Source organism: Sebastes umbrosus, chromosome 17 (genome assembly GCF_015220745.1).
Source record: "Sebastes umbrosus isolate fSebUmb1 chromosome 17, fSebUmb1.pri, whole genome shotgun sequence".
Lineage (NCBI taxonomy): Eukaryota > Metazoa > Chordata > Actinopteri > Perciformes > Sebastidae > Sebastes > Sebastes umbrosus.
In genome coordinates this window covers 17,235,289-17,253,513 of record NC_051285.1, presented here as the reverse complement: position 1 = coordinate 17,253,513, position 18,225 = coordinate 17,235,289, and the positions used below count along the sequence as shown (strand labels likewise).

Here is an 18,225-nt window from a genome sequence, read left to right as displayed (position 1 = left end):
CTCCGCCTCTTCCGGCTGTCCTGTCTGCTGGCAGGCGGCCAACCCAAGTGTGTGGAAATGACACCGCCAGGGCGGCAGAGATTTTCCTTCATTTCTCTCCTTCCCGATCGCAGACTGGCTGACATTGGCTAGAAAGTGGAGCAGCTCGTCAGGGACAATCAATGCGAATCGATCGAGCTGTGCGGGTTGAGGCTCCAGAGCTGGAAAATATCGCGGCAGCTGAAGAGAGAGAGGGAGAGAGAGAGAGACAGAGAGAGGGAGAAAGAGAGAGAGAGAGAGAGAGAGAGAGAGAGAGGAGGGGGTGTTCTACAAACTCTGCCAGTAACCATCCGACCTCCCTGCAAACAAATATGCTCTGGCTCTCATAAACATGACACTCACTTAGTAAATACTAAAGTCAAAAAGCCACCAAATGCGTAATTACGCACGGGATGTGTGTTCCAAACGCATAAACAGTAAACATATCCACCCAAACAAGTTATTTTATAATGTATTGAGTGTTAAATCATCTAAAAATAACGACTTGACTGGCAATGAAATATTTTAAACCTTCCAATGGGATATAAACTTGTTTCTAAATATTTGCACTTCAGATCTACTTTTCTCAAGATAAAATGATACTGAACTGGAAACTTGTGGAAATTATTTCACCAATCAGACATTTTTCAAGCTGGAAAAACCTGGTTGTAATATTTTATAGGATGCTTTAAAGACCCAAAATGTTGCTACAACGCATCATCCATATTAATGTTTTTGCATTAAGTTATTATGCATTGTGATTTATATCTATTAGGGAAAATACTTTAACTTCATCATGAAATATTTAGGAAACAACCAAATTCTGTTCTAAAATGTAGAAAAATGTCTTTGGATGACATCTATTTTCAGTGCCAAGCAATAATGTTACCTGAGTCAGTATGAAGGAGTGGGTGTCATTAATTAAAATGACAAGTATTTCATTTTGGAGTGTAACTTCTGAGTCACGCAGTATTATTGCTTAAATCCTAATTAAACCCTCCCCAAGATGTATTTGGTAAATCTACACACTGTGTACTTTGACTATTTTTGGTTATAGCTTTCATCTTATACCACTTTAAATGTTTCTGTTTTCTTACATCTGTTGCATTGGAAGCTGTTAAACATTTATTGTAATCCCTGAAATCACTGTCCAACTGCACTGACGTCATCACAACCAAGAAGTGATCGGCAGAAGTTATTTACCAAAACAAATCCTTCAAACAATAATAATTCAAAAACATGTTTGAAAGGGAAAAAGGAAGTAAAAGAAGGCAGTGGATTAATATGATTATAGGTTGGTAACACATTCCACTTTTGTTCATTTAAAATCTACAATGGATACTTTGATGCCTCAAATACAATCCTCATTGTAGACACACATCAGTCCATTGAATCCTTTGTTGGTGATACAACAATATAACCATCAATCTTGCTAAGAAAAGCTTCTCAGGGGCTAAAATCACTATTTTTAGACCAAACAGCAGCTGGAAAAACATTTCACGTCTATTTTTGTCCAAATATACTCGTCTCCCGGATGACATGACGTTCACTAAATTGGCCTTAAAGAAGAGGAAAGTGGACATTATGCAGCAACAACAACAACAACCAGAGGACATTACAAGACCAGCAAAACAAAACATGTTGCAGAAAAGATTTGTTTCTTTTTCAACAAGCTGCATTCAGTACAGTACCGTCCCCTCACGATATTCCAATAGCATTCCTTGTGTCATGAGGATGCATTTTAGGCTTTTTGCGTGTCATTTGTACGCCACGCAACAGAACTATGGTAACGTCCACCACTCACTTAGGTTTAAGAAAAAACACCATGGTGGGGCATACAATAAGTACCGTAAACTAAGTAAAATGTGTAGGGAAACAACGTAACAAGTACGGAAAACATGTCACTAAACAGCACGGGACAAACGTCACTAACATAACTTGCAAAAGGGTCCCAGGTTCGAATCCGGCTTGGGGCCCTTCTGGAGTTTGCATGTTCGCCCCGTGTTAGCGTGGGTTTCCTCCGGGTTCTTCGGCTTCTTCTCACAGTCCAAAGACATGCAGGTTAGTTTAATTGTTGACTCTAAATTGCCCGTAGGTGTGAATGTGAGTGTAAATGGTTGTCTGTCTCTATATGAATGTAGCATATTTATGCGGATGCAGTCAGTACAGACTATGGCGTACAAATGACACGCAAAAAGCAAGAAAGGCATTCTAATTGCATGCTAAATGCCTTGCGCATTATTGTGTCATCCATAAGCCTTTTCCTGCGAAAGGACTCTTCCAGAACCAGTTAATGTCCAGTAGGCTATCAAAACAGCCCAAAGTGCTATATGTAAAGATATAACGGACAAAACAACCCTCCATGCAACAACAAACACTGGGGATACCTTGTACCTAAACAAGGTTTTGGCATGCTTTTGTGAGTCCAGAGATAATGTATGTTGCTTATTTATAATTGGGTGACGTTAATTAGAGTTTCACATTTGTTTCTCCATTTTCTGTATTTTTCCATTTCTGTTTCAGACTATTTCACTGTAATCATATAGTCATTATGAATGATGTAACATGTACAGGAAAAATTTTTCCTCCGTAAAACCCATTCTCACCACATCCTCTTTTGAAGCATTCCCTGTGTCCTCCCTTTTGACCTTCTAAAGTCCTCTATTTCTGGTGTGAAACTGAGGTACATTACAATGTAGTCCTCAACCACACACGTCTTTCATAGGTTGAAAAGAGGGTCAAAAAGAGAGAGAAAGCATGAGCGAGAAGGAGAGTCATGCATGGCTAGATGGGTAGGAGGGAGCAGCAAGCTGTGACTCTTGGACATGTTCTGGTGGGTGCACTGAACCCCGGAGGCTGCAGCAACACTCAGCTCTTTGTTGTTTTCGTTCTGCACAGGGAGGCAGGGTACTTTCCTGAGCTGGGGAGGAGGATTAGCGTTGCATGGCCTCCATCCCCAGCTGCACACATGACCAGCACCGCAGGAAAGCCCCCGAAGACGGCCCAAAAGGAGGTACGCGAGGGATGACGGGAGCAGGGCGAGGCATGAACATCAGCTCTCTCCCAACACTGAGGAATGTTGCAAGCCCTGTAAACCTTCCAAATGATCACTGCAACACACTTTCAACATCCCCCCCCCTTATTTAGGAGAGGCTGGCTTCTTGTTTTCTGCAGTGTCTCTCCCAGTTTACACTTCGAAATGTTCTTTTTCTCTCTCATTGTTCAGCAGCACAAACACAGAGACTTGTACCATCCATTCTTTAACCTCTAATCCTTATCCGCATTACTACACATCATCAAGCCGTCCCCACATTCACCTCTATATCGATCTATATAAATCAGCAGGGATTTCTAATATTTGACAATTTTACCTGAAAGATGCGATTGCTGAATTATGATTTAATCTCTTTGTCGTCTTGCTGCAGATTAACATTTGGAGTACAGGGGGAACTATAATCTACTGTCTACATCTACTGGCAACCAAAAATTTCCTCGCTCTCTATCCTAATTGGCCGGTCTTTGGTGCCAGGTGATGTCACTTCCCGTAGAATACCGCAGATCATCTGTCACCAAATTTTACCAGCTGTTGGAGCAGAGCGTTCCAGTTGCTGTTTCTTCTCACAACCTCCAGGAAGTCACTGAGTTCAGAGGGAAATAGTTCCAGCACGTAAAACTTTAACATGTTGGTTTTACATTTCGCTTTCTATGCGGATAGTTGGTGAGCTTTAGGAGTACCGGTATACTTTTGAGCCTTGGAGTGAGCCAAGCCAGCTGTTTCCCCTTCTCATTTCTCTTCCTGCTTTGGATCTTCATGCTAAGCTAAGCTAAATGCCTCCAGGCTCTGGCTCCATATTTATTGCACAGATACAAGATCAATCTAATTCTCTGCAAGAAAGTGAATAAGCGTATTTCCCAAAAAGTCCAACTATTCCTTTAACAAAATCAGTTCATCCAAATGCAATTGCCTAATAAAACAATCTTGCTAAATTATTTGTTGTATTGCAGTTAAAGAAATACTTTGGGTTGGGACCTGCAGTGTAAACAAAGTAATGAGATTCTTATGCTGTGGAAGCCAGTGACTCTCTGCCATTAGACAGCACATACTATTCAAGTCAATCAGAATAAAACAAACTCAATACATCTCAACTAAATCCAGATTAGCTGATCTGGAAGTGAGGAAATCCAAATTAAAGTTGCTAAATACAGGATTGGGAGCATTTCTATTGTCTCACAATGGCTCTCAACATGACAACGGCGAGCTGGCGGCTCGCAGCTTACAGTGCTAACAGTGCTAACAGTGCAAACAACGACGAAAGTGCTGACAGAGATAACAGTGTTAACCTGGAGGGGGAACTGGAGGATGGGCGCTCCACTTCCGCAACGGCGCCAATGGTCGGGACGGCGTTATCAGCTGTAAATGCCATATGAGAGCAGTGCAGAGCAGCAGCTGTGAGCTAGCCAGTGGGGCACCCTCACATGCACTAACATGCACTAAAAGCCAGCCCGGCTATGTCAACGAAGCAAGTAGAAGCTCTGATTACAACACACACACATTCTCTGCTCAGGTAAACATTACTCCTCTATGTCTTTACCTAGCAAATAGTTGTTTGCTCCTATATTAATGCTCTGGATATCGTACAGAGCACATTTCATGCACAGACATGAGACTGGTATCAATCTTTATCATCTTATTCTCTGCAAGAGACTGAATAAGCGTATTTCCCAAAAGTGCAACTTTTCCTTTAACAAAATCAGTTAATCCAAAGGCCTAATGAAACAATCTTGTTAAATTATTTGTGTATTTGTGGTTGTACTACAGTTTTAGAAATACTTTGGGTTACGGAATTCAAATTAATTCGAGACACCGTTTTGGGGCATGACATGATGGTTTTCAGAGCAACAAGAAAATAAAAATTTAATGTGTTCATGCTCAATATACTTGTGAACTGTTGTTATTACAAGCCCAGACATTTTGCTTGCGTTGTAATTGAATCATATGCAACATGGCTTGTGATTTAATTAATGGCTCGCGTTGTTGACGTGACTGCAAATAACTGCAAGTTAATTATGTGGGAACAGCTGTATAAGCTTCGGTATATAATGTTGGAATAGGCCGTTTCTTAGTTCCATTCTCTCCTACCGCTATGCCAGGATGACATGCCAGCATAAACAGTATTTAAAAGGAGGGGTCAACAAATGTGGCTGCCAACAGATCATTGCCACTGCAGGAATACTCTACACCTGAGAACCAGATTATTTAAGTAACTCTCATCACAAAGGTTTGCACACTTTGCCTCCGCACATGTCAGTCAGTTATATCCAAGAACATGTCATGTCAAAGCAATGCAATGCTTTTTAAGGCTGTAAATCAGACTTGCTAGTTTTTGTGTATTGAAATAAGGCTCAAGAATATTGTTCATTTTGATCTCAATGCTGAACTGAGAGCAGAGAACACCACCAGCACAAAAATTCAGCAAAGTTTCCCTCTCCTTTCATCACCACTCTCTGCTTTATCTGTTCCAGCAATATTGGCAACTTCAAGGACATACCACAACCATTGTACACTCTATCAATCGAGTCTCCAAAGTGTTAGGGGTTTTGTGGTGTGTTTTCCCGTCGTGCTGAACAAGTCGGTCACGCCTCGTGTGAGCCTCACAGCTCCACTCTGCCTGATGAACAACGCTGGCTCCATTTCTAGAGATTTATTACTCATCCTGCCACTAATCACACGCTCAGCCTCATCTGTCAGGAAGCAAGTGGCTCTATTGTCTAGACTGACAGTATGAGGAAAAAAAAGCATGACAAAATTACATCAACAACTGTTTAGCTTGTGCAGCTAAATAAGTAGTGTCATTTGCTTTCTCAAATTATCATGTCCCTGAATGTGAAGCAGCCAACACTGCCCCTCCTGTAGCAGTACCAGCCGGCCAGCTGTTGCTGTTGTTGCAGTTAAAATCAGGGTTGGAGCCCCATCTAGTGGCAGGACCTCCTCACAGAGCGGCCTGAGAAACTGCCTATAGAATACATATGAATGTTAAGAATTTAAATAATGATAAGGAGTAGAGATGGCTATCAAAATTGTGTGCTTTTTTGGTAATAAACAAATTATACCAGTAATTCTCTCAGTAGCCTATCTACCCACTGCAGCTTCTTAAAGCTGCAGTGGGTAGAAATGGAGCAAATATGAATACAAAAAGTCATTTTTATACGGTCACTCTGTCCTGACAGTAGTGCATGAGACAGGTAATCTGAAAAAAAATCATGTGCCTCTGTGTCCTTCGGTGTCCTCCGGTGCTCCTAACGGCATCTGCAAGATTTCACAGACCGGAGGAAAACAACCAATCAGAGCCGAGCTGGAGCCTGCCGTCTCTGAGCAGCTGTCATTCACTCGAGAACTCCGATCAAACGGTCACACTAGGCAGCGCTGATCAATTATGAATCAATATTCTGTTACTGTAATTCCTATTTCTCGCCTCTCTCCTTTTTAGTTTGACTGTTTACTCGGAGTCTGCGAGTGCTTGACAGCTGCCTCCGTTGAATGAACAGCCAATAGGAACGCTCTCTCTCTGAAATGACCTGTGATTGGCCAAAGTCTCCCGTCACAGGCTAGATTTGTTAAAGCCTGAAAACAGAGCCATGAGGAGGTGCAGAAGTCTATAGTAAGGGTGAATTAGCCTAATGTGGGACCTTTTTTGCATTTCAGATTTCTGGAATATATTGTGATATGAGGCTATTACATTAAATCCGAACCCAGTACCACTCCGAAATCCCCAGGATGTGTCCTAATCAAACCAAAAAAGAAAATGCAGATATCACACTCATACCACCTGGCACCACTCAACTTTTCTCAGACAAAGCTTGATTTTCTAATGTGGGACAGTCATGTCTGAAATGTGGGACACTGAAAAGTCTGTTAAAATGCCTAAAAATCACCTTAGTTAATGTGGGAAACACTGAAGGTTAAATGTGCAATCCAATGTTCAGTAAGTTTACCACTTACAATGTTATTGCTGTTACAAAACCTAGGCTTATGTGTGGATGTTACACAGAGAATCGAACAACATCAAACAAGCAATAAGACTATAAATAAATAAAGAATAATGAATAAAGACTATAATAGTTTTGAAGCATTTAGGCATATTAGAAAGACATTGAATATTAATAGTTTTATTGACTTTTATTTGTTTGAAGAAGACCTACACCCACTGGAGCTTAGGTGTCCCACATTAGGTAGTGCCCCACTTTATGGCAACTCACCCTATCTCTCAGAACACTTGAATTACAATATGCTGAAAGGTTATTATGGATTTTTTGCCCAATGATGCCAAAAATATGCTGCCTACTGCAGGGTTAAGAGCTCAGAATTAAACTGAGCACCAAAGGTTTGGTTAGAAATTATTCAAAATCTGCAGATGTGCCAACATGAGCAATATTCACTGCAGGTTTCAACAAGGATGCTAATGTTGGCTTTCATCAAAATGTCCATGCATCCAAGACAAATTAATATCTTCATGATATTGGACTTATTTAGCCTATTTGCATGTATTTGATAACACATCAGTTCTGAACGCCAAATGGAACATATTTAGGGCACTAAAAGGAATCTGAAAGTCCACTTCTTTCAATCACAGGTACAGGGGTCGGCAACATTGGAGAAACCAACAAGAGTAGCTAGATTTTGAATGTATCCAAACTAAAAAAAAAACAGCCCAGTGTTGCCATCTCTTTTCCGATGAAATTAGCTAGCAGCACTAGCTCAAAAAGTCACTAAATGTCACCAATACTGACTGACCCTTCAGACCTCCCTCCAAAGCCACTTATCTACAATTATCATTATGAAGGTGAATATATAATGAAGTAAACAATGAACATGTTAGTACTCATAGCTGTTTTAGTGAGCATTTGTGAAAATACTTGGAACTGGTATTGTGTCGAATACTGTTACCCGTTGATATGTGTTTCCCTCTAACTACCGAGGGGGGCGCTATCATTTTATTAGGAGGGAAACACTACTCGGCGGGGGAACAGACTTCAACATAACACCTGTTTACATCTCCAATCTGTTTTAACAGTATCTTTCCTCCCAACTGTCTGCAACATCGTACCTTTGGGATCTGTATTTGTTGAAATCTAATCACTGCAGATGATAAAGGCCTATACAGTGTATTAACCTCACATTATTCCGATTGCATCATTTTGAATCATTAAACACATCTCAGAATCACTCGAAAAGGACACAGAACTTTCATTCGCTGTTATACTAAAACTAATACCAAACTAATGTACGCAATTTTAAGCACGTGTGTTTGTCCCAACTTTTTTTTGTTCAATGTGTTGTAGGCCTTTGACCTGCACATCTCTTAAAGGTGCCATATTATTAAAAAGTGAGATTTTCATGTTTTTTTATTATAAAGCAGGCTTAGGTCCTATATAAATACTGTGAAAGTATCGAAACACTCAATCCACAGGGAAATACACACAGCCTGTATTCAGAAACTCTGCATTTGAAACAAGCTGTCAGGATTTCTGCCCATTTGTGATGTCACAAATATACAGTGTTTAGACCCTTGACCCAATTTTTTACGTAAACATTCTAAATGTGTCCCAGTTTATTCCTGGTTGCAGTGTGTGTGAATGTCATTAGCAGACAGGAAGTATACATGGGCCCAAGCTGTTGCCTAGCAACACAATTCTGTTGCAATTCCGTCAAAATGCGCTAAAATGGAGCGTTTCAGACAGAGGGTAAATACAGGCATATTCAGGCCGACAGTATGAGGAAAATAAAGTTTTTTTTGAACATTACAGCATGTAAACATGTTCTAGTAGAAACACAAAATACAAGTATGAACCTGAAAATGAGCACAATATGGGTCCTTTAATGTCCACGGTCACATGTGTGTTTAAGCACCACATAATGGATGACATGAGCAAAAATTCCTTTATCACATGACTGAAGTCCAGTTTGTGCTCAAAGCTTTTACTGCAGGAGCATTTATGAATATGAAAAGTCAGCGAGCATCCCAAGCACTGAAACAAGTCGTTCTCATGTTTCAGACAAGTTGTCATGACTGTTGATGATAAATGGTGGAAAATGTAGGCTAATGATGATAAAGATGCAGCTCAGTGATCAATAAATACAACTCGAGGAGTAATCCCCTGATTCAGTCAGGTAGTAAGTAATGCACTTATTGTTTATATTAGGAAATTTAAAAGATTTAAATGGATGAAGCACACAGATTTTACCTGCTGGACCAGCTGACATAAAGGAAAAGAAAGAAGAAGTTTCTAAGTCTTAGGTTTGCTTTTTTGCTTTTATTTATTTCTAAACAAATATTTTGTCGCTACCAATACTACTTCTATTGGTAGCATTTGTATATAATTGAACTTTTTTGGAATACATGAAATTGTATGTTCACAGTTTTGTTGTGCAAAAGAAAATAAATACATTTTTAAAATACACCAAAGCAATATTAGACTATTCATTTATTGAACTGTGGATTCTCTGATTGAAAACATCATTCCTAAAAATGAATATCGTTCCAGGTTTTGATTTGTGTTCAAAATCCTTAAAATGTCTGCTCATTTTAAACTATGCCTTCTTTCTAGCAGTTTAGACAATAACTTTGTATACCATTGATTTCTCACATTAAAGATGCAGTGTGGCGGATTTGGCGGCATCTAGCGGTGAGGTTGCAGATTGCAACCAACTGAAACTTCTCCCGTGTGCCAAGCATGTAGAACTATGGCGGCTGACCTGAAAACCTGAAAATGTGAAAATGTGAAAATGTGAACATGTGAAAATGTGAAAAAGTGAATGGTCCTATTCAGCATCAGTATTTGGTTTGTCCATTCTGGGCTACTGAAACATGGCGGCCAGCTCCATGAAGAAGACCCACTCCCTATGTAGATATAAACAGCTCATTCTAAGGTACCGAAAACACAATGATTCCTATTTTCAGGTGATTATACACTAATGAAAACATATTTATTAATATCATATTAATATGATATTCCATTTTGCGAGTGATTGACAGCTGCTTATAGAGACAGGCTCCATCTCCATCTGACTGTTTGTTTTCTTTCAGTCTGTGAAATCTTGCAGATGCCATTATGAGCACTGGAGGACACCGGAGGACACAGAGGCACATGATTTTTTTTTCAGATTACCTGTCTCATGCACTACTGTCAGGATATAGAGACCGTTTTATAAAATGATTTAATCACATTTGCTCCAATTCTACCCACTGCTGCTTTAATGGAAAAAATCATATAAATGCAAGTGTTCGTTTTACAGCAGACAAGTGTGGAAAAGGGAACCATTTTTGACGTGGGCTATCACAAAATGTATTTATTGACCTTTGCTGTGGCACAAAAGCCAATGACGTCATATCATTATATCATCATCTCTAAACAATATATTCCTATAAAGGTGTGCTATAGGTTGCTAGTTGGAGTCGCTTAGTTTTTCGCAAACCCTGATGGTTTTGTCGCCACCAAATGAAATTCCTCTGCCGCCATCATCATCATCATCATCATCGCAACGAATCCAACTGCCTTGTGATGTTCGCGTGCATGTGCGCGCGCGTGTGTAATCAAAACCAAACCTGGTCCAGTGGTGCTCATGAATGTTACACATGTTTAAAAAATCGAGGCCCATGCACACGCACATCTTTCGGGCGTACCGAAATTTCGAGAATACCGAAACATGGCGCGCCGTGCGTGCGTGGGGGGCAACCCCGTCTCAGCCTCCATCTGATGGCAGCATCAGGCAGTCCCGTGAAACATTTGCGTGGGAGTTCCCTTCACCGCCATGTCGGGATAGTGCACATCTCTCTCTCTCCCACCTCTCTCTCTCTCTCCCTCTCTCTCTCTCCGTGCATCCTCCCCCACATTAACAGCTTAGCACAGCAGCAGCAGCAGCATCCTTCAGCATCCTCCAGCATCCTCCCGCATCCAGCATCCATCCATCCTTGCCTGGGGAGCAGCAGTCCTACCCGGCGCAGCACCGACGCACGGAGGCGGGCGCATCATCTAAGTGATGCCACAGCATCAGTCGCATTTCGACAACAAATACCGCGAGTAGACCCTAAAGAGGAGGGAGAGAGAAAAAAACAGCTTCAGCCTCGAAGACAGCCAACTGCCCATGAAGATGTCTAACCCTGACATCGTCTTAAACGCCACCGATAGGATGGTGAAATGTAAGTTAGAGCCTACATTTGTGCGTTTTTTGGTTATTGGCTGTAGATATTACATAACATCTAAGAGCGTTTAGCTTCCTCGTGGGTTCGCCAGAATATGGCCTTTATTATTTTCATGTCGTGCATATATGCGGCCATCAAGTTGTGTTCATGGATGGATGGTATAGTGGTGGTGGTGGGATGCTGCTGGAGCTTTGATGTTGATCAACAATCCGGTTGTCTTTGCTGCACAGCCCCCGTGATCAACGGCCACAACGCTTAGAAGCAGCAGCAGTGCAGCGGAAAATATGGATTTTTTATTATTATTGCACACATTTATTTATGTTTTCATCTTTGCTGTCACGATTTGACTGTGTGTTGGCTTTGGCTCGGCTAGGCATGAGAGGAAGAGACGATAAAAACAGGCTAAATTGTAGAAGAAATGGTAGAAGCTGGGGCAGTGATGCAGCAGGATTTCACAGGCTGTGACAGGGCCAGTGGAAGAGGAAGAGTGCATGAAATTGACATTTAATGGGGGGTATATTTTACCGGGAGTGAGTCATGTTTTAATTTGATTAGGAAAAAAAAAAGGTCTATATGGAATCCCAAAAGCCGCATCAGTAGATGTGGAGGAGGCTCTGCTCTGTCAGAGAATTACTGAGGATACAACTTGGATCAATGGAGGATGAAGAAGTGCTCACAATTGTGCCATAACTCATTTAGCCCTGCTCATTTTTTGACCATGGATCAGTTCACACTCAGCACTGTGTGCCTGAATATATTCACATTCGGTATATTATCTTTAATGGCCGAGCAGCTCAGTCAGCATTAACAACTTTGTCCTTTAGGCTAAAGAGTTGTGGAAACACAGAGTAATCTGCACTGTGAGATACACTTATGTGACAATGACTGCAGGCACAATGCATGTCCTGTATGTATACGCTGTTACAACTGAACAAAAAGCTTTATTTAAGATCTCTGGACCCTCAAAAAAGCAATTATATTTCAGAAAATCAGCCTAGTCTTTCCTGAGTGACTCGAACCATCTTTTTTTCAGACTCATTTTTAATGAGAATAACACACTGTGCATCCTGAAACATATCCATTATATCACACTGCTGACACATTTCATTATATTCGCCCTGTTAGCAGATGATAGGCTACAGTTCCTTGTTTTACTGGGACATTCTCTCCAAACAGAGCATCTAATATCTGCACTGTCATTTGTCATAATGTCCAAAAAGAAGTTGGTCTAAAATTACATTTTTAGTTGTTGTTTTGAGCACAACCAGGATAAATCTATCGTGGCTATTTCTGTGGCAAAGCTTTACTGACATCCAGGCATGCAAAAATATGTCAAACAAGAGGTTTATATCAGCAAACACAGCACAGCCAAGAATTCTGACTCAGACGTTTGCTTTGTAACATGGTCATGTAACATTTAGGATATTCGTACAAGGTTTGAAACAGTCAGAGCATTTTTTTCTGGTTGAGCAAAATCATATGCATTTGTTTCATTTTTGCTACTGTAATGTAATTTAGAAGCCTTGCTCAATAGCTTCATTTACCGTATGTGTTCAAATCCCCATTAATTTGCTCTTTTTTCCTGTCGAAAATGGAGCATCATTTCACCACATATGGATATTCCTTGTCACTTCTATCCACTGTCCTATTCTTGTATATCTCTTTGAAAAAGTAGTAAAACAAGTTTTTTTTAAAATTCCCAAAAGGCTTGAGAAAACTTAGATGCAAGAAACTGAATCATGCATCCTTCAGATGATCAAAACAATGGCGATTTTGTGTGGTGCATGTAGAAGACTACCGAGCACTGATACTACAAGCTACTCCAAGTTATTTTTATCCCTGTATATATATCTCAAACTTACACCACAGCAAGTTTCTCAGCTCGCTTCTCTTTTTCTCTTACATGTTTTAACCTGACAGAACATATCTAAAGAGATACAATAACTGCTGGTCTGTGCAGTTTGTTTTCCACGGCACTGTCACCGCTGTGCTGTGGGCGTCGAGAGGCATATTCAGGTCAGTTATTTCAGGGATGAGGCCTTTAGTACACCTGTGAACTATCTTACTTTTAATACAGCACCTTAGAAAATAATTTTCTTCATATGTCACAGTATTCCAAGAGAAATGCAGTACGTTTGTTTTTTCTATTGTTTGAAGCTATAAAAACAGTTTCTTTAAATAAATAATTACGCAACAATATGAGAAGCACTGCACTGAGACATAATATGTAAACTCAACAGGCTTTGCGACAGGCTAAAACATTCCCTATAGCTTCAGTAGCAAACATGCAAATTGGTTCCAACAACACTTATGTCGACATAATGTAGCATTAGTTGGGTTCGGCAGAATAGATCTGCTGTTATCTACACGTTTAACATTAGTTATGTAAAGCAGATCTGGTGGAGCTGTATGGCGTTGGTGAAAAAAAAGCAACACAACATTATGTTAAAAGCTTGACACTTGGGTCTGTGCACTGTATGTTAATTGGACCTCTTATGAATGCACACTGTCTAGTTAGTCCAATCAGATGAAGCCATTCAGCGTTTCCTGACTGAACCCAGGGGTTGCTCATTAGCAACACAAACCTACCATGCACTTTATTATTTAATTTTTTCCGAGCTTGCAGTATGGAGAAATCATTCTCAGGAAAATGTATTTTGGCATAAAAAGGCGTACGGTACAGGCTCATGCTCCTCAATATGATCGGAAAATTTGACGTGTGTGTACCGCATGAGCATTTCCAACAGCATCTATGTGAACCTCCAATGCAAATTGCAGTTTTCCGTGGCGGCACTGGCTGTACTCCAACAGTCAGCTGCGGCTGCTGTTGTTGCCCGGCAACATACCGTATTTCATAGTTCAACTCTGCTCCGGTGCTGAGTGGAAGTCAGCTTTTCATCTCATTTCATCTCAGCATACATGTATATCAGCGCACTTGTACATTTGCTTCTACATACGTATGTGTGTGTCTGTAAAATGCATTGGTGAAGATCATTTGTTGAGTATCTGGGTTGCTTTTTTTGGATTTCTTTGTTATTAGTGGACTTAATCCTTTGTTGCTCCATTCTGCCTAAAAAAGCTAAGTGTTATGTCCTTTTCAAAGCATCTGCACGTGGCTCTATTTCAGAGCATTGTCTGTCCAAAAGTAAAATCAGTTCAGCGTGATTTGTATTTCTGCATTTTACATTAATGTAATGTCAATTACAGTACCTACAACAATGTATTTTGCTAATTGCCTTCCAATTCAGACTAAAATACTTTTCAGTCAGTGTTGTTATGTCTCATTGGCTCATTCACTTCCTCTCAATTCTCGTAAAAATCGGCCTGTGAAGGTAATTTATCACTGTATTTGAGACATATTTAGCATAGTTGTATCGTCATGCTGTCAGGCGGCCACACAATGACCATTAACCTAACTAAGCATTGAGAAAACTTTAGTGGTGACTGTGCTGAGTTTGTACTAGCTGTTAAAGTGTCAAAGCACACATTGCCATCACAAATACACACTGCGCACTGTGAACATTTTTTAGTCCCATTAAATACACTCGCCGGGGCCCGCCTCATTATCCCAGGAGCAGCGACTTTGAGATTTCTCTAGTCAAGCATTCATTATTAAAGAGCATGTTGATCATGTTCGGTTTAAGCCTGAGTTTTGAGACTCTTCCTTTGTCTTCTCTTCATTTGGCACTGCTGAGTGGCCCTGTTTGCTATGCACCGCACAAATCTGGCAAGCATACCCTTACTCCTGAATATACTGCTGCTAGTGGCTTGTGTTGTGTGTACATATTTGCAGGGGTGGGAGTAGAGTACTAGAATATTTTACTAAAAATGCAGTCAGATAAAAGTAAAAAGTAGGTCAGAGTAAACGTTACTGCGTTACATTTTAAAAGGGGACGGGGTGGTATATGATGATGATAATGTTATATAATAGAACTATTAAATTAAAGCCCTTATGTCCAAACAACAATATATTCCTTTTTTCTATGGGCAGAAATTTGCAGCCTGTGAACACAACTGATTATCATCCACCTACCTCAGTGTAGCCTCACAAGAGTTAACCAGAAAAGAGTACAAAATATCAGTCAATTACACAAAAATTACCAACAATAAATCAGAAGAGCTATGGACACTGGTGCAACAAACATTATTAGGCTACAGACATTAAATAACCTGACACTTTAACAGCAGAATAAAGCATCACCAAAGCAGCCAACGCAGAGATGTATAGATAATATATACACTACTGCAGCTGCAGCCCACAAACACACACATTAAAGCAAAAAAAAAGCTGCACAGTTTTTACACACTGCATAGTCCAACACACATAACGATACATTGCTAGGCAACACAGTGGTTGTTGATGTCCTCATCTGAAGAGAGAGGTGGTTGTTGTACTCACCTGTCTGAATGTCATTCTGCGAGTCTTGTGCACCGCAAAGTCCTCCTCAATTTGCTGTAGGTCAAACTTCTCTGCTCGTTTTTTCTCAAAGCATGATCAAACCAGTCCACTCATCCTCTCTGTCCCACTATAACCAGTCCACTCAGCCTCTCTGGTCCCATTGTGCTCCTCAAATTTAAAAAGGTGTGAGCTGACAGAGCGCTCTGCAGTCATAGCTATGACAGGGATTATTGTCACAAACAGCAGAAAGGCCTCACACACCTCACTGAAGGTAAAGGTTCCTAAACAAATGTACAAGTCACCGCTGGAGCATCCACCATGAGCATTTTAGCATTTAGTATTTTAGGCAGTTCCAGCATGCACCTGTTGGTCACGCAACATCATAGGTATTTTTTATTTGGGCTACTTTGCATGTTTGCCGGGTGGTGCCAAAAATCAGTGAGTAAGGTAGATGCAACCTTTTTTTTTTTGAACTATGCCAAGGTACTGTACAATAATGATAATAACCTGTAATTTCATCCTTAGTTTTATTGCATTATTGTGCATTTTAATACTTATTTTTCTTTTGATCTAAATTATTTACAGCTCGGACACTTAGAAAGAGTTTTCTGTGTTAAGCCAGATGATCTGTAGATTAACGCCAATACGTGAGCCTAGAAAGCTACAGTATAGTCCGGCACGGCACACGGAGATCAGCTCCAGATCTAATAAATAACCTCTGCTGCCACTGAAGTAATGATCTGTGGTTGGATTTCACACGTTCACAGGCAGTCTGTTGGGTACAGTAGGTGACTGGTGCATTTTAATGGCCACAGGCTTTAGCAAACCAGGGAGAGTGCTGGATGAATAGAGTGCTTAGATGTTAGCTGAGTTTTATCCAGCACTCAGAAAAATACTTAGCAAGTAACCACACATCTGTACTGGAATTACAGTTAGTGACTGACAGTGTGTCAATCTAGTCACTGACCTTGCTGCTCTTTGTATACAATTAAAATTTATATTTTAAGGTGTACAGTATATCGTATTTAATTGTTTGCTTTACAAACGGATATTACTGACATAATAATCAGGGCTGTCAAAGTTGACGCAATAATAACGCGTTAACACAGATTCGTTTTAACACCACTAATGTATTTAATGTAACTTGCGATTACTAGGTTGTAGGGCTCAGTTTTAAAGGTAGAGTGAAGATACTGACATCATACAAAACTAGAAAACCTAAGGAATTCATTGGTACCAACCATGTCATGCTAAATTTTGGCAAGGAACAACTGGCATGGCCATTTTCAGAGGTGTAAATGCAGTACCTGTGCGGGTTTCTGGACAATATTTGTCATTGTTTTGTGTTGTTAATTGATTTCCAATGTTAAATGTATACATACATGAACATAAAGCAAGCATATTCTCACTGCCATGTTGATAAGAGAATGAAACACTTAACAAATCTCCCTTTAAGGTGCATTTTGAACAGATAAAAAAATGTGCGATTCATTTGCGATTAATCGTGATTAAATATGGATCATCAAGCAATTAATCCATCCATCCATCTTCAACCGCTTATCCGGGATCGGGTCGCGGGGGCAACAGCTCCAGCAGGGGACCCCAAACTTCCCTTTCCCGGGCCACATTAACCAGCTCTGACTGGGGGATCCCGAGGCGTTCCCAGGCCAGAGTAGAGATATAATCTCTCCACCTAGTCCTGGGTCTTCCCCGTGGTCTCCTCCCAGCTGGTCGTGCCTGGAACACCTCCCAAGGGAGGAGCCCAGGAGGCATCCGTGCTAGATGCCCGAACCACCTCAACTGGCTCCTTTCGACGCAAAGGAGCAAGGACTCTACTCCGAGTCCCTCACGGATGACTGAGCTTCTTACCCTATCTCTAAGGGAGACGCCAGCCACCCTCCTGAGGAAACCCATTTCGGCCGCTTGCACCCGCGACCTCGTTCTTTCGGTCATGACCCAACCCTCATGACCATAGGTGAGAGTAGGAACGAAGATTGAACGGTAGATCGAGAGCTTTGCCTTCCGGCTCAGCTCTCTTTTCGTCACAACGGTGCGGTAAAGCGAATGCAATACCGCCCCTGCTGCTCCGATTCTCCGACCAATCTCACGTTCCATCGTCCCCTCACTCGCGAACAAGACCCCGAGATACTTAAACTCCTTCACTTGGGGTAAGGACTCATTCCCTACCCGGAGTAGGCAATCCATCGGTTTCCTGCTGAGAACCATGGCCTCAGATTTAGAGGTGCTGATTCTCATCCCGACTGCGTCACACTCGGCTGCGAACCGATCCAGTGAGTGCTGGAGGTCGCAGACCGATGATGCCAACAGGACCACATCATCTGCAAAAAGCAGCGATGTGATCCTCAGCACACCGAACTGCAAACCCTCCTCCCCCCGACTACGCCTCGATATCCTGTCCATGAATATCACGAACAGGATTGGTGACAAAGCGCAGCCCTGGCGGAGGCCAACCCCCACCGGAAACGAGTCTGACTTACTGCCGAGGATCCGAACACAGCTCTCGCTTTGGGCGTACAGGGATTGGATGGCCCTGAGAAGTGCCCCCCTCACCCCATACTCCCGCAGCACCCCCCACAGTATCTCCCG

The 18,225-nt window shown here is 41.3% G+C and overlaps 1 protein-coding gene across 2 annotated transcripts in view; it reads left to right on the top strand.

The window, feature by feature from the left end:
- The first annotated feature begins 10,757 nt into the window (after positions 1 to 10,757).
- Positions 10,758 to 18,225, top strand: part of LOC119475772 (serine/threonine-protein phosphatase 2B catalytic subunit alpha isoform-like) — a 43,968-nt gene continuing 36,500 nt past the window's right edge. Inside the window, exon 1 of one of the 2 annotated variants that reach the window (XM_037748781.1) lies at positions 10,758 to 11,216. In XM_037748781.1, the coding sequence (XP_037604709.1) occupies positions 11,162 to 11,216 (55 nt within the window). In that variant the 5' untranslated portion in view covers positions 10,758 to 11,161. The remainder of the gene's footprint in view (positions 11,217 to 18,225) is intronic. The other variant, XM_037748782.1, reaches the window with a different exon arrangement.